This window comes from Schistocerca cancellata, chromosome 5 (assembly GCF_023864275.1).
Source record: "Schistocerca cancellata isolate TAMUIC-IGC-003103 chromosome 5, iqSchCanc2.1, whole genome shotgun sequence".
Taxonomy (NCBI): domain Eukaryota; kingdom Metazoa; phylum Arthropoda; class Insecta; order Orthoptera; family Acrididae; genus Schistocerca; species Schistocerca cancellata.
The window spans coordinates 588,373,418-588,390,499 of NC_064630.1; the positions used below are offsets into that span (position 1 = coordinate 588,373,418).

At 42.5% G+C, this 17,082-nt stretch overlaps 1 protein-coding gene across 1 annotated transcript in view; it reads left to right on the forward strand.

The window, feature by feature from the left end:
- The window catches only part of LOC126188703 (carboxypeptidase B-like), a 185,566-nt gene that overhangs the window by 71,744 nt on the left and 96,740 nt on the right, over positions 1 to 17,082 (forward strand). The window contains exons 3-4 of the mRNA XM_049930310.1: positions 5,430 to 5,526; positions 8,710 to 9,015. Of these exons, the coding sequence (XP_049786267.1) occupies positions 5,430 to 5,526; positions 8,710 to 9,015 (403 nt within the window). The remainder of the gene's footprint in view (positions 1 to 5,429; positions 5,527 to 8,709; positions 9,016 to 17,082) is intronic.

Below are 17,082 nucleotides of genomic sequence, written 5' to 3' on the forward strand. Positions count from 1 at the left end.
ATTAACCAATCATTACTGTAGCCCCCTAGTTTCAGTTACCAAAAAAGATGGCTCAGTTTAAGTCGCATTGGACGCTAGGATAACCCAATAAGATAACGGAATCTAAGATCTAAGAATTTTAGAGGAAATGTTGCAGAATAGCTAGTAAGTTATCTAGTCTGAACTTGGTCATGGACAGAACAATGTCAGAAGGAACTTGATAATATTGAGCGGGCTCTCTGTAAAGATGGAATACTGTTTCACCAAGGCTAGACAAGGAGTTTTGTGTACCTGCTAACAGTTTCGGTTTTGGAATTGGAGCACATCAATTCCAAGTAATTCAGACTGAGAATGGTGCAGAACAGAGATCAATTAATGTTGCTAGGAGAATGTTAACAAAGTCTGAACATAACTATACAGTTACTGAAACAGGGGCATTAGCAGTTGTGTAGGGCTTGAAAAAGTTCCAATGCTATTTGATGGGGAAACATATACAAACCACAAGTCACTGTCTTTTATTAAGAATTGCAGGCTGACACATGGTAGACTCACCAGATGTGCCATTGCTCTTCAGGAATTCCAGTTTGATATACATTACGTCCTGGCAAGGAAAGTGTGGCGGCAGAAACATTGTCACAATTGGCATTAGGAATGGAACAAAGGGAGCAGAGTGAATCAGATCACAGAGAAATACGTTTCTTTTACATGACAGAGGTAAAGCACGAAAGAGAGTGATGCAAAATCTTGAGAAACATCAAAAAGGAACAAGAAAAAGATCTGATTTTGGCTATGATAGAGCAAACGTGAGAAGACAACCAGAAGCCCAAAATTAGGGAACACGTTTTGGTGGAAAAAGGGACTGCAGAACTAATTTGGTGTGGGATGACTGGAAGTTATATTCACCTGAACATATCATAGAGGAGTTCGTAATATATGCTTAAAATTACGGTATATTGATAATTTTTACTTGTGGACCGTCTGACAGCAACTAAATATAACACGATTTTAGTGCCGTACGCGTTTCGCCTTTATTTTCTGCAAGGCATCTTCAGTGGCCTGGAATATGTACATATTTTTGCTATTTAATTTACATTTTGGTCACTGCACCTATAGGTTATACACAGTTCTGGTGGTTGCTATTTCCTATTAAGTAGTAATGTTTTAAACTGTACTTACAGGTTTACTGGACGATTTCCTACATATTACGCTCCTGTTGCATATTTGGTGTTGTTCTTCTTCTTATGAATGCCAATTTGCGATTTTTTCCCCACATTCCACAGCACTATGAACTGAACACTTGTTTCGATGCATTTATGTTGCCGACTGTCAAATGTTTCTGACAAAGATCGAATTTATTGCCACATTTCGAGTGTAAGTATTGAAGCATCTGTGATCTGTTCGTGTATGCGTAAGTGTGTGTGTGTGTGTGTGTGTGTGTGTGTGTTTGTGTGATATAATTTTTTTGTGCTGTGTGTGTGTGTGTGTATGTTTTGGTGTGGTATATATATTATTTTTTATTTTGGGCTGCATTTGTATGTGTGTGTTTTGGTGTGATATAATTTTTTTGTGGGCTGTGTGTGTGTGTGTGTCCAGAAGGTGAAGGGGATAAGGGTTTGTTTGTTTTATCTTATCATTTCCTTTATTAAGTGTAGTAGGGAGCCAGTGCTGATGTGTGTTTGTTCATTTATCACATGTTTTGTTTTCAGCTATGGATTTCTGAATGTGGACGTTTTCTTGTGTTTGTATAAGATGTTTGTCATGATTGCTTATTCTCATTATTTTCATTACTTTTTCCTTGTTTGTAGGATGGTGGTTATGACGTTTTAAATGTTCTGCAAATGTGGAATGGTTTGTTTCGTACTTCCAACATATGATATGTTCTTTGTATCGTGTTTTAAAATTCCTGCATATCATGCCTGTGTGTACTGCATCACAACTTTGACATTCAAGTTTATATATTCCTTATTGTTGGAATTTGTCCCTCTTGGTAGCTGGTTGGCTTAGGCAAATCCTTCAATCACACACACACAAGCGCAGCCCACAAAACACACACACACACACACAGACCACAAAAAAATTATATCACACCAAGACATGCACACACACACAAATGTGGTGCTGTGGAATGTGAAAAAAAAACCGCAAATTGGCATTAATAAGAAGAAGAACAACACCAAATATGCAACAGGAGCGTAATGTGTAGGAAATCGTATACGAAACTGCAAGTACAAAAAAATGGTTCAAATGGCTCTGAGCACTATGGGACTTAACACCTGAGGTCACGAGTCCCCGAGAACTTAGCACTACTTAAACCTAACTAACCTAAGGACATCACACACATCCATGCCCGAGGAAGGATTCGAACCTGCGACCGTAGCGGTCGCGCCGTTCCAGACTGACGCGTCTAGAACCGCTCGGCCACACCGGCCAGCCCTGCAAGTACAGTTCGAAACATTACTACTTAATAGGAAATACCAACCAGCAAAACTGTTTATAACCTATGGGTACAGTGACCAAAATGTAAATTAAATAGCGAACATATGTACATATTCCAGGCCACTGATGATGCCTTGCAGAAAATAAAGGCGAAATGCATATGGCACTAAAATTATGTTTTATTCAGTTGCTGTCACACGGCCCATAAGTAAAAGTTATCAGTATACCGTAATATTACACGCAACTGAGGAAGACAGGACTACAAGAGTTGAAGTGTGCGTAAAAGTTGAAAGAAACTTGCATTTTAACAATATGGTAAAGAGGGCTAGGAAAATATTAGAAAGATGTGAAAAGTGCCAGAAAACGAAAAACCAACAACCAGCAGTAAAGGACAAATGTTTTGCATTATACCAAAAGAGGTGCAAAATTGTCGAATATCAGACCTGAAGCCAATGGGCTTGCTGCAGTGGTGTCACCAGTTCCCGTCAGATCACCGGAATTAAGCGCTGTCGGTCTTGGCCAGCACCTGACTGTGTCACTGTCCTGCTCTGTGGAGCGCTGTTGGCAAGCAGGGCACTCTCAGCCCTTGTGAGGCCGGTTGAGGAGCTTCTTGATCGAGAAGTAGCGGCTCCGGACACAAAAACTGACAACGGCCGGGAGAGCGATGTGCTGACCACATGCCACTCTGATCCATATCCAATGACGCCTGTCGGCAGTTGATGACACGGCGGTCGGTCGGTCCCGTTGGGTCTTCCGAGGCCTGTTCGTATGGAGTTTAGTTTTCCTTTTCAGGCTGTTCTTTTCAGAACGAATTTTAATTCTGAAACTAATTGTCAAGCATTAAAAAATTCATAATAAGATGACTTCTAAAAAGATCTTAGAACTGTGTTGGTTGTAAAATTCTTTACCATATTCTGAAAGACTCGATCTCAAGAACACTGCACATATTGATGACATACTAAACGGTACAGAATCTAAGGTAGAATTCGGGGAGAGATTTTGGAAGATTTGACAAGATGATGGACTCTCTCCATTACTTTCAAACTACGTCTCAGAAAAAGTGATCAAAAAGTTCCGAAAACTAAAATCGGATCTTAAATTTGACCAACCAAATCAGGAAGAACCAACATTACGGTAGACTACGTAGCTTTTGCAGACGACCTAGTGACTCTATGTTAGAACAATAAAACAGCTAAAAAAATCTTTAAAGAAACAGTAGAAACTGTAGGTCTCCAAATGTCATTTAAGAAAACAAAATTCTAAAAACTAAGTAAGGGAAAATCGTGAGACTTTTCTCAGTTCAAATATACAGGGTGTTACAAAAAGGTACGGCCAAACTTTCAGGAAACATTCCTCACACACAAAGAAAGAAAATACGTTATGTGGACATGTGCCCGGAAACGCTTACTTTCCATGTCAGAGCTAATTTGATTACTTCTCTTCAAATCACATTAATCATGGAATGGAAACACACAGCAACAGAACGTACCAGCGTGTCTTAAAACACTTTGTTACAGGAAATGTTCAATATGTCCTCCGTTAGCGAGGATACATGCATCCACCCTCCGTCGTATGGAATCCCTGATCCGCTGATGCAGCCCTGGAGAATGGCGTATTGTATCACAGCCGTCCACAATACGAGCACGAAAAGTCTCTACATTTGGTACCGGGGTTGCGTAGAAAAGAGAATACAAATGCCCCCATAAATGAAAGTCAAGAGGGTTGAGGTCAGGAGAGCGTGGAGGCCATGGAATTGGTTCGCCTCTACCAATCCATCGGTCACGGAAGCTGTTGTTGAGAAGTGTACGAGCACTTCGACTGAAATTTGCAGGAGCTCCATCGCGCATGAAGCACATGTTGTGTCGTACTTGTAAAGGCACATGTTCTATCAGCACAGGTAGAGTATCCCGTATGAAATCATGATAACGTACTCCATTGAGCGTAGGTGCAAGAACATGGGGCCCAATCAAGACATCACCAACAATGCCTGCCCAAACGTTCACAGAAATTCTGTGTTGATGACGTGATTGCACAATTGGGTGCGGATTCTCGTCAGCCCACACATGTTGATTGTGAAAATTTACAATTTGATCACGTTGGAGTACATACTGACGAAACTAAAATGAGCTCTAACATGGAAATTAAGCATTTCCGGACACATGTCCACATAACATCTTTTCTTTATTTGTGTGTGAGGAAGAGGAATGTTTCCTGAATGTTTGGCCGTACCTTTTTGTAAAACCCTGTATAGGTGAAAGCATACAGGAGATTGACCTGTAAAAGATTGATTACCAAATTCTTTGCCACATAATGGAAACAGCCTTCAGACTTACAAAATACATCTCTAACAAAGATGTATTTCAAAATTTACAAAATTCACCCACTACAACATAGTCATCAAATGAGAGTATGGGACCAAAAGACTCATTTTAAGCATAAAGAGAAACACTGAAGAAATCCAAAAGAGATAACGAAAAGTAAACTGGAAAATTTTAGCTCCGAAGTAGGAATATACAGTATAAGAGCAAATAGATAAAGTGAGAAGTGTAGTTACGTATATTAAGACACGGAAAAACGCATCTTAAAATTCTATTGACATATTAAAAGAATGTATCCAACCACATTACCTATAAAGGCTATGAAAGTCTACAAAAGAAGCAGTAATGCTTAATGGATACAATGAAATGGATGGATGCAGTAAAATAAGTTCTGAAGTAAGCAGGAAAAACATACAATACGAGACAGACAGATTTTTAGGCAAAAAATTCACGCCCGGTAAATTGGCCTGGCATAAAAGCCTAAGGAGGCCGGAATAGGTTTGTCTGACGAGCGGAAAAGAGCCCATTCTGAGAAAACGAGAGTAATATGAGCACAAAGGAAAGCTAAAACAAAAATATGATGTCTTTTGTTGTAATTTTCGTGTGTTAATAATATTTGTATTAAGATAAAGATGCATTATATTATAAACAGAATCGTTTATATGCTGTGCAAATAATATCCATGCCGATTTCCAGGGTCTTGGAGAAGGAGCAAAATCAGACGCAGGTGAAACCCATAAACAGCAAGGACGAGACTCACATTTCATTCACCAAGTACCAACGCTACGATGATGTGAGTATCGCCAAAGTTAAGAATACGTTGGATGGACCCCTACGACAGCCAAACGATGAAACTACAAAATGTATTATAGTAACGAACAAACTGGGAATAAGTACCTAAGCACAACTGGGGAAACCCTTTGATATTTCTTTTGTAATTGGTGGAATAGTTTTTTTGGAACTGCTATGGGATCGTAGGTGCCTTTTACCGAAACTACATTGTTTCTGGTTTTGTAAGGATGAATCACAAATAAATATTACGAGATTTCACAGAGCGAGGAGTTTGAGATGATTATTTTCAGCATCGTTGTAGTATGGCTAACACCTCAGCATAGTTACAATGGTTTCTAATCTTCAGTTCATCGTCACAGCAAGGCACCGATTCCTGTGTGGAGATATTTCCACGTAGTTTACGTTGCCACGTCATGTTAGAGAGTAAAACAGGTTTATGTGTACGTGACATTGATAATGACACTGAATATACTGAAACTGGTTGTCAGTCCAATAACTCCCATTAGAAGCGCCATAATAGCTGATGTGGGATCGTGGTTGAATGTGGTGGTTATTATCATACAGAAACATTATGTCTACTGTGGGAAGATAGGATAATTTTCAACAATTCCACTTCGAGACTATAATCAATAATCAGTAATTTCTGGTGCATTTTTTTGATACTAAGGATGATTGCTTCTTCTCAAGTGTCATAGAATACTCACCTCATAAAGATGGGTCTTCATTCCAGTATCATGTTGTTGCGTGAGGTGCGTCAGACATAACAGCAATGCCGCCGGCCGAAGTGGCCGTGCGGTTAAAGGCGCTGCAGTCTGGAACCGCAAGACCGCTACGGTCGCAGGTTCGAATCCTGCCTCGGGCATGGATGTTTGTGATGTCCTTAGGTTAGTTAGGTTTAACTAGTTCTAAGTTCTAGGGGACTAATGACCTCAGCAGTTGAGTCCCATAGTGCTCAGAGCCATTTGAACCATAACAGCAATGCCAGTCATTCTTTGCCTATTTGGAAGCTGGGATGAATTACTCGCTGAATTTCTTCTTGAACGGTAATGCGCGTGTTTCCCATGAGATGTCGAGATCGTTACGAACCAAGCGAAATTGCCAGGATCGTCCTCACACACACGTGGTGTATGCCATTCGTTGTCAGTTACGATGCACGTACCTGGTCGACCCAGTCGCCGCTCGCTATTCATACTGGTTCAGTCTCTATCCAAATCTACCAAGTGAGGTAGCACAGTGTTTAGCACACGGGGGTCACATTTTGGAGGACGACAGTTCAAATCCCCGTTCGGCCAGCCTGAATTAGGTTTTCCGTGATTTCTTTAAATCACTTAACCAAAATACTGGGATGGTTCCTTTGAAAGGACACTACCGAGTCCCTTCCTCACTCTCCCTTGATTGTAGCTTGTGCTGCGTCAGTAATCACCTCGATGTCGACGGGACGTTAAACTTAATCTTCCTTATTTCTACCCGAAATCTGTGCATTAGACCCGAGCCTCTCCCTCTATCCTGAATTTTAACTACACTCTCTAGCATTCTGACATCAATAGAGAGGTGCTCCTTAGACGCATCTAACTGAACACATTTCATATTCCTACTTCGGAGTGTATAACTGTGACTCAGCGACATTCCGACGTATAGAACGTTACTCCGATTCGATATGGAAGAGTGTAACACGCATGTAAAAGTCAGTTCCGTGTCTCTAAGTTTTTATCCGTCGATGTAACAATAGCTGGAAAAGAATAAAGTCAGATACAATGAAATCTGATCTTCATTTAGAGTATTAGTTTGATTTAAACTTTTATCGTGTCTACTGCAACTCCTTAACCCGAAGTACTTCACGTATGACCGCTCGCTAAATATACTGATTCAAATCCTGGCGAAGAATTGGACATAAATTATTTCTCTTTACTGTAATATAACAGATATGCAGAGTACTCGAATGAAAATATTATAATACTAACAGTAATAAAAAGGTTTTTATCATAGTTAGCGATTTGACGCGTATTGTCACAGTGCATTCCATACATACATATGCATCCATGTTGAGTCTGCAAGTTTTCTAATGTCACCTACCAATGATTTATTAGGTTGCTGCTTCGGACCTTTTGTATTCATACCAACAATGCTCCAAACTGCATCTCATCAGCTTTACTCCTAGGTGCAAAGAGTGGTACCCTTCCATCACTCTTGCAAAATCCCAGGCGATAATTGTAGGAAAAATCACGCTACAGACCTTTGAATGACAATACACAACTTTCTAATCCACTCAACTGAAACATTAAAACATCATGGACTAAAACCCCATTAAAAACTTCATCTACTAACCATCAAAAAGAAAGCCCACAGTAAAACAAAACTACTCGTAGAAACCAGCTGGGCGCGGAGATTAAATCACACAACCATCACCTTCACTTACAAGACCATCTGCTTCATCCTTACATGTTCCAATGTATTTAGTGAAGAAGAGTAGGGAAAAATGAAATGATCGTATGGCATTGCCGACCGGGAGGCCCATCCGGGGAAGTTGGGCCGCCGAGTGTGAGTTTTATTACAGTCAACCCCACATTGGGCAACTCGCGTGCCGGTGATGAGGATGAAATGATGATGAGAACAACACAACACGCAGTCCACGAGCGGAGAAAATCTCCAACCAGGCTGCGAATCGAACTCGGGCCCGCTGCAAGGTAGGCAAGCACGTAACCACTCAGCTAAGCAGACGGACAAGACTAGGGAATCTCCCCACAACCTGCTCTGTATCAATGTTCTAGGCTAAATATTGATCCTCTATTCGGCGAGTCATAGTGCGAGCACGTGACACTGTTGATGGTAATCCGCCCGTCCAGTGTGAGACGCTTATCGTGTCTGACCTCTTAGTACTACTTGAAAGGGATAGTCTAACAACCTTGTGGTGCTCTGTGTGATGGCAGCATGTTTCACCATCTTCCTATCATTGAGTAAATAGTCATCCATAATCTCACAACAATACACTATAGAAGCACTCATCACAGGTTGCTGTACGCTACAGATATGCACTTTATAAGTCGTATCAGGTCATAGGGAGGCAACGGCACAGCATCTGTACTTTGCCATCTGTACTCCACAGGAGACACCAGTATGAGATTCCCCGGATGTCCCTAAGGCGACTACGTATGAAATGCGTAACATTCTCACTTCGGTTTTACAGATTCGGAAGTACTTGTCGCAGTTGGAATCAAGCTATCCAAGTACAGTGACTGTGCAGAGCATCGGAAACACATCCGAGGGACGCCCTATGGATATCATCCAGATATCCTCTGGAGGCGGTGGCACCAGGCCGGTCATCCTGATCGACGCGGGCATCCACGCCAGGGAATGGATCGCACCAGCTGCCGCCCTGTACGTCATCAACCAGCTGGTCGAGAACGCAACGGCGAGTTCGCTCACAGACAGCGTCGACTGGCACATCATCCCCGTGCTCAACCCTGATGGTTATGAGTACTCTCTCACAAAGGTAATGAATACTTGGATATCTCAGAATCTACCGTAAGACTGTTACTAATCTAGATACTACATTCCTATTGGAGTGGCTCTATTTGATTATTTACTTGTTGAGCTACTCATCTTGTCAACGTCAAGGCCATTATAAGCTGTCTTCCATCTGAGCAGACACTTATCATAAAATGATCAGATAAATGTTTTTACTACCTTAATTTTTTTGTGTGAAACCTCTTTCTCGGTACCCTTTTGACCACAGGAATCATTGACGTACAGTTCCCTTTGTAATGGAGGAAAAGTAAACTAGCATCCACGTACAACACAGCTCCATCGCGGTAATGGAACACATAACACGCTCTACTACTGTACTATATGCAAAATTAGTGTTACTCCTTTTACAGGATTGATGGATAATAATGGTGTTTCTGAAGGATCAAAGGTATCGGACTTCGTCTCCTGACAAAACATTGTATTAAAAAGACAGACCGAACCAATAAACAGAAATGATTAATCGTGATGGTGTTTCTGAAGGATCATAGGTATCGGACTTCGTTTCCCGACAAAACATTGTATTAAAAAGAGAGAGCGAACCAATAAACAGAACTGATTAATCGTGATGGTGTTTCTCAAGGATCAAAGGTATCGGACTTCGTTTCCACTTCAGTGCCACATGGGAAACAGTGGACCTAGGGATGTTTAGGATTGTGGAAATCTCGCGTGCAGACGTATGACACAAGTGACACCCAATCACCTGACCACGTTCGAAGTCCGTGAGTTCCGCGGAGCTCCCCATCTGTTCTCTCACGATATCTAATGACTAATGAGGACGCTGATATGCAGTACCTGGCAGTAGGTGGCAGCACACTGCACCTAATATGAAAAACGTATGTTTTTGGGGGTGTCCGGATACTTTTGATCACATAGTGTATTTAGGATAAGGATCAGGAACCTATCACTGGTGACATGTCTTGGGATTACGATTTTTTCTAGATACACATGCGTTAAGATTCACACATATGCCAGGTGTAGAAGTATGAAACCGAAATTTTCCTATACGTGGTGCTATCCGTCAGTGTAGGGCCTTGAGACCGCGTCAGCAGCGCCATCTGCTTCCTGTAACGACTGACGAGGAATGCCAACATACAGTAACCCGTACATCGGTATCTGTCTCAAACCCTTAAACATGTCAAGTTTTGTGCCTACGAACTAAGATTTCCGGACAGCGTTGGTTTTCTGCTATCATTTGAAGAAAACTACTGCCGAATCGCATCGAATTCTTTCGGCGAACATAATTATGGGAAACATAGTGTTTTGAGTGGTTCCAAAAATTCAGAAGTGGAGATTTTGACGTGAGAAACGACTAGCGCCGGAGAGCACCGAAAAAGTTCGAAGACAACGAATTGCAGGCCTTATTGGATGAAGATGGTAATCAAACTCAATAGGAACTTTCGAAACAATTGAATGTGAAACAGAAAGCCGTTTCTCTTCGGTTGAAGGATATGGGAAAAGTGGAGAAAATGGGAAAATGCGTTCCGCATGAACTGAATGAAAGACAGAAAACAAATCGCAAGAAAACTTATGAAATTCTGTTCACCAGATACAAAATAAACTCGTTTTTCCATCGAATAGTGACAGCTGATGAAAAAAATACTATATTGTGAGAATGCTAAGCGTTGTAAATCATAGGTGAATCCAGGCAAACCATCAACACCCATTGCAAGACGAAATCGCTTTGGAAAGAAGACAATGCTCTGTGTTTAGTGGGATGAGAAGGGTGTCATTTACTATGAGCTGCTGAAACCTAGTGAAACAGTTAACACTGATCGCTACCAACAGCAAATGATCGATTTAAATCGAGCATTACTTGTAAAACGACCGGAATATGGATAAAGGCAACACGAAGTCATATTGCTCCATGATAATGCCCCATCACACACAGTAAAAGGGGTCAGCGAAACGATCGAGGCGTTCGAATCTCTCCGTCCGATTATCATCTATTTGCATCACTGGGACACGCTGTCGCTGAACAACACTTCAGTTCGTATGAAAATGTACGAAAATGGCTCGCTCACTGGTTCGCTTCAAAAGAAGAATAGTTGTTTTGGCGTGGCATCATAGCCTGCCGGAGAGATGGGGGAAATGTGTAAATAGCACTGGATATTATTTTGAGCCACGCGGAGTGACCGCGCGTTAAGAGGCACCATGTCACTAATCGTGCGGCCCCTGGTTCGAGCCCTCCCTCGGGCGTGGGTGTGAGTGTTGTCCTTAGCCTTAAGTTAGCTTAAGTAGTGTGTAAGTCTAGGGACCGATGACCTCAGCAGTTTGGTTCCTTAGGAATTCACACACATTTGAACATTTTTGATTATTTTGAATAAAATATTGTTTATCAGTTTCAAACAGCAGACATGTAATTATTGCAACCAAATTCCGGTTTCATACTTCTACACCTGCTATTGATCAGCAGAAAAGTGATGCTGTAAGAGCACAAAAAAAGCGAATATATTCATCTTGAGAAGATACTGACAGAAAAGTGGAGAGCCAGCTGCCTCAATCCTCATACCGACTTCCTCATCAAAAATTTTGACGTGCGAACGTATATGCGCTGTTTTAACGCAGAACATTCTAAATCCATTTAACCAGCCACTCTTTGCAGTTAAGTCTTCACACTTAGCATCTCACTCTCATTGCTGCTATCTATGTAAAATGGTTCAAATGGCTCTGAGCACTATGGGACTTACCTGCTGTGGTCATCAGTCCCCTAGCACTTAGAACTACTTAAACCTAGCTAACCTAAGGACGTCACACACATCCATGCCCGAGGCAGGATTCGAACCTGCGACCGTAGCGGTCACGCGGTTCCAGACTGTAGCGCCTAGAACCGCACGGCCACTTCGGCCGGCTGTCTCTGTAAGTCTCTCTCACATTGTCACATTTCTCTCCAATTGATTTATTGTATATGCCACTGTCACTTTCTTCTCTTTCACATACACTATCTCCTTTTGTCTTACTTTCCCACGGCTACTGTCTGCACTATACCAAGGCAGCTCAAAAGTGTTGGAGTCCAACTTATTGTTTCCCTATATCCACCTGTTTAAAATTTCGGCCCTAAATGGACCTTCCCCTATACATACGTGTTAACTTCACCGGTCTGGAGTCCAGCATCTCAAGCATACGTATGGTCGCCAGTCAGCTCTCTTTTTATTTCTACCGGCTCCTCTCTCTTTTGCTTCCACTACTTCTATCTCCATCCACCCGTCTTTCTCTTTTACTGCCGCTGTCTCTCACTGACCATCAATATCTCCTCTCTCTTTGGCTCTGCCTGTTATTGTCTTCATCAATCTCTCTTTCTCTTTCACTGGCAATTTCTCTCTCCCTCCATCACTGTCTCCTCCCTCTTTCTCTCTCACTGACATTGTCCCCACTCTCATCCACTGTCGCTGCTGGTCTGCTACTCTCTTTCAGCATAAAAAAAAACACGAATACGTCCAGATGACAAAATTTTTGATGAAGGAGGGAGAATGAGGGCTGAGGCAGCTGATTTCCCACTTCTCCGTCCGTGACTCTTAAAGAGGAAGATATTCGCCCTTTTTATGCTACGACAGGAGTATTTTTCCGCTGATTTACCTTCTCTTCCCTGCTACAGCAGGACGTGCTGCTTATATAAAAGGAATTCTATAGGTCGGTAATGTTTCGACAGTTTATTTATATACTTCGACAAATTATGTAATATGACACATACAAAAACAAGTATGTGCTAATAATATAAGCTTAACACAAAATCGATTGCTTTAAATTTTTCTCGATATTTCTCACATCAGCCGCAATCCATCACAATCGCCCAGCTTATGCTTTGTGTCTTAAAAGGGTCAAAATGATATTAGAAATATTTTACTGAATTTTCAGTATTTTCAGATTTACATAATTTTCTGCAGTCATTTTAAGTTCTTTTCTGGCACGTTAACGCCATTTTTAGCCCATTTCTTCCCTGCAGTAACAGTTTGGACGTATCTGTATAGACGTGAAGTACCCCATTGTACTATTGCTGTAAAAACATAGGAAGTCGCGCCACGAAGATCGATAGCTCGAGCCATGCTCTTGGATTCCCCAGATTTCTCTCCTGTGAACGCTGACCACTAGGGGCGCTCATGTCATGCACTCAGCTCTCCTGGTTTATCTGCAGACTGAGGAAGTGGTCAGTCTGCACTAAACTAAGTTCCTATGGGGCCAAACTGCTGGGGTCATCGGTTCAAATGGCTCTGAGCACTATGAGACTTAACATCTGAGATCATCAGTCCCCTAGAACTTAGAACTACTTAAACGTAACTAACCTAAGGACAACACACATATCCATGCCCGAGGCAGGATTCGAACCTGCGACCGTAGCGTGGGGTCATCGGTCTCTAGGCTTACAGCCTACTTAACCTAACAGCCTACTTAACCTAACTTAAACTAACTTACGCTAAGGACAACACATATACCCATGTCCGAGGGAGGACTCGAACCTCCGACAGGGGGGTGCGGGGAGAGGGAGAGGGTGGCAGGGGGGAGGGGGCGAGGTAGGGTCCGCGCGAACCGTGGCAAGGCGCCCAAGACCGGACAGTTACCTCGCGCGGCTTACACCAGGCAATGTGTCCCTGAAGAGTGCAATACGCCTTTAGCAGCCAAGGTAGAAGTATCCCGGCTGGGACAGGAGACGCGCGTCGCTGTTGGAGCACGGCCTGTAGCATCAACGCTCCCCGGTATACATCAAATCAACACCGCCCGTCAGCTGAAGAGCGGACAGGAGTTCGTATGTGGAGGAGCGAACCATCGGCCGTGAGAGGATGTTCTCAACACTCATTCGAGTCTGCTACCAGCGGAAAGGCCCCTGCGGAAAGGCCATTCCGGGTGAGCGCGTTTTTGTTCAGATTTAAAATCGCAGTCACCCAGCTGCATTGTGTGAACTGGAATGAGACCAACACTTCCAGGAATCTCGTTTGGCGGGCGTGTTGTATTGTGTTTAGCCGCAGCTCTAAGTGCTGTTCCGTTAGATCTATGGCAGTCTGAAATGTTCAGGAATTCAGTGGCTATATCGGCGCTGCAGCGCAATCTCTAGTGGTGTACATTTGCTAAAGAGTTTCATTCTTGTTCTCTGTATTTAAGAAGTTTTTAATGTTCAGAAATTCAAAGTCTTGATCTGCAGTACATCTGTCTCTCGTGGTGTACATTTACTACTGGCTTTCAGCCTAGCTCTCTCTAGTCATTATTGTGTGCTACATGTTTACTGCACTTTCTCATGTAGTTTTCTCATGCTAACCACACGTTGATTATTTCGGAGTAAGTTGCCTGCATTAAGAAACTTCTGAATTTTTAACCTCATCTCGAGTTTTTTTGCGTTACCTTACTAAATCGGTGCCAGCCTACCATTTGAATACGATTATATGATCTTGTTTTGGAAGCGGTTTATATCTTATTCTTTGTTGAAATATCTTTCGATTGGTGGGCGACTCATCTGTTTTTCTGAATTGCTTGGTCTCTGAACGGTAAGTTGTTTGCTGTATATGTACGTTTTGTATGTGTGTTAAGATATTTTGCACATGTGTTTTAGAAGTCCCATGCTTGCATTATTCAGCTGATACGTGTGGCGTTGCGTTCAAACTAGTGGGTGACGCCGGGGCTTGAGTCGTGTCCCCGTATGTGTTTCTGGGGAGTGAATCGGTTGTAACTCACTAAACCACTTGATTTGTTTATAGTAATGTTATGAGTCTTATATTGTTTATTAATATTTTTGCTGCACCTTGGGGCTTAATAAACTGATTCTCTCACGAGTGGTACTTATTTTCCCATTTCCCAGTCCTTCTCTCTCTAAGCAACTGCTAACAGCTTGTCACGTATGATGATGGTAGCAGAGCGCAGCTACCGTGTCTGTAGGGTTTGACATATTCCATTTGTTGACAAGTAAGGGACAAAACTTGTTGCGTATTTTTCTGGAATTTCCTGATGTTTTAACTGACAGTTTGGGAGACACGAATAAGACAGAATATCGGTTTCCCCTTTCTGATCAGATCTCTGTACAGCAGTCCCCTTGTAGATTATCTCTTCCCAAGATGAAGACTTGCATCAACTTGTCGAGAATATGTTGCACGATATTCTTGGTTGCCAAGGGGAATGGTTCAGGCTATAGGGGATGGTTGTTGACTACTAAGATTCAAACCATAGGGTCATTTTGGAGTCATTACCTCTGCCTAATTTACGTAGGTGTTTTACTAGTGCGCAGAGCCAAGGTATTTTACCATCCTGACTTAACTCGAGCATATTATCAGATCCTGCTTGCAGAAGACTCGAAGACATGACAGCTCTTTCGACTGACTGTAATTAGTACAACTTTAATAGTGTGCTATGCGGTTTATCAAAAGGAGCTACTGTTTTATCCAAATTGATGGGTTCTGTTTTCGGTTAGAGCAATCTAAATGACGTGGTCATCTATAGTAGGTCGTTGACTGAGCATCCTGAACACCTGCACCAAGTCTTGATGAGGAATGAGAGGCCATGCTTACCGTCGAGCTCTCTAAGGCCACTTTGGCTTGCCAGGAAATTTCTTCGTTAAGTCACTCAGTTTCAGCATGTGGCATTAATATTGATCACTCATGCACCTGCGTCATTCACAGGCTTCAACCAACCAAGACCAAGAAGGATATAACCCACTTTGCTCGTATGTGTTATTCTTTTAGGAAATTTGCCCCCAAGTGTGTAGAAATCGCTGCTGTCTTAAATCTGTTGTGCAAGAAGGATGAACCATTTAAATGGACCGACAGTCAACAAGGTGCTTTCGACGCCTTGAAGACAACATTGAGTAATACCCTTGTCTTAGCAGTCCTAGACTTCGCGCGCCCATTGATTGTCCAAACTTACACTTTCATCTCAGGTGTTGCACCTGTACTGCTGCAGCAGCAGGACGTGATCGTCGCTTGGTGACATTGAGGTTCCTGTCCGCATAAGAGGCAGGGTATTCAATCTGCGAATTCGAGATCCTCGTTGCGATTTTTGCGTCTAAGAAATTTAAATTCTATTTGGAACATCAGGAGTTTACGCTCGAAACAGATAGGTTCGTTGTTAGGTCTTAGTGCATCCCCATGAGACCAGTCAGATCGTCTGCTGAATGATACATATCTCATAATTCTGCTATTCCATCAGGCACATTAGAAGACGTGGTCGCCGATGCCACAGATGGATGTTTGAAGTGGAAAGAGAAAAACCCACTCACTCTGAAGATTTTGGGGAAACATGTGGTATATTTGCGTTGTTAACTAAATTACCTTCCCTCTTTGGCAACTTACGAGAGAAAGAGCAAGAGTTCGTCATAAGTCCAACTAAGCGGAGGGTGACAGCAGAAGAGTTGCAAAAGAAATTGTTTTGTTATCGTACACAGTGGGACGGGAGGTTAAAATGCGTCTTCCCCTAGAGATGTTTCTGGTAGTGTTCATGTACTACAGCATCCTACAGAAGGGGAAACCTGGGAGTCTATAAAACCATCCACAAGATCAAAGAGGCTATTACGAGGCCATCCTTACATAAGGATGTTTGGAGGTTGATGGACAAGTGCGAGGCTTGCAAAATCGCTAAACCTGGTCCTGACAGTCGTAGGGGAGTTCCCCGGTCGACCCATTCCCAACGTCCCACGCACCGGCTATTCATTGACTATGTTGGACTACTGCCTCGCACCCTCGCGTCCACACGTATATTTTTGTGGCTGTGGACGCCTTCTCGCGTTTTGTTTGGTTAATGCCTAGCACTAGATTACCTGCAAGATTCAGCACTCGGAATTCGACAAAACTTTTTTCTGTATGTGGACCTGCCAAGACACTAATTAGTGAGAACACCTGGGCGTTTCTGTCAACGGAGTTTCGAAAATTCTGTCTCCAAAGAGGCGTAATTCCTACCACCACTACACCATACTCACCTCAGCCGTCCTTCGCTGAAAGAGCTAACCGTAATTTAAAGGCCACGTTGAATATCTTCCATGCCAACGCTCAGACCAAACGGGATCGCTCCTTGCCAGGGTTGAACGTAGCATTCAACACTGCTAATCACGAAACGCATAGCA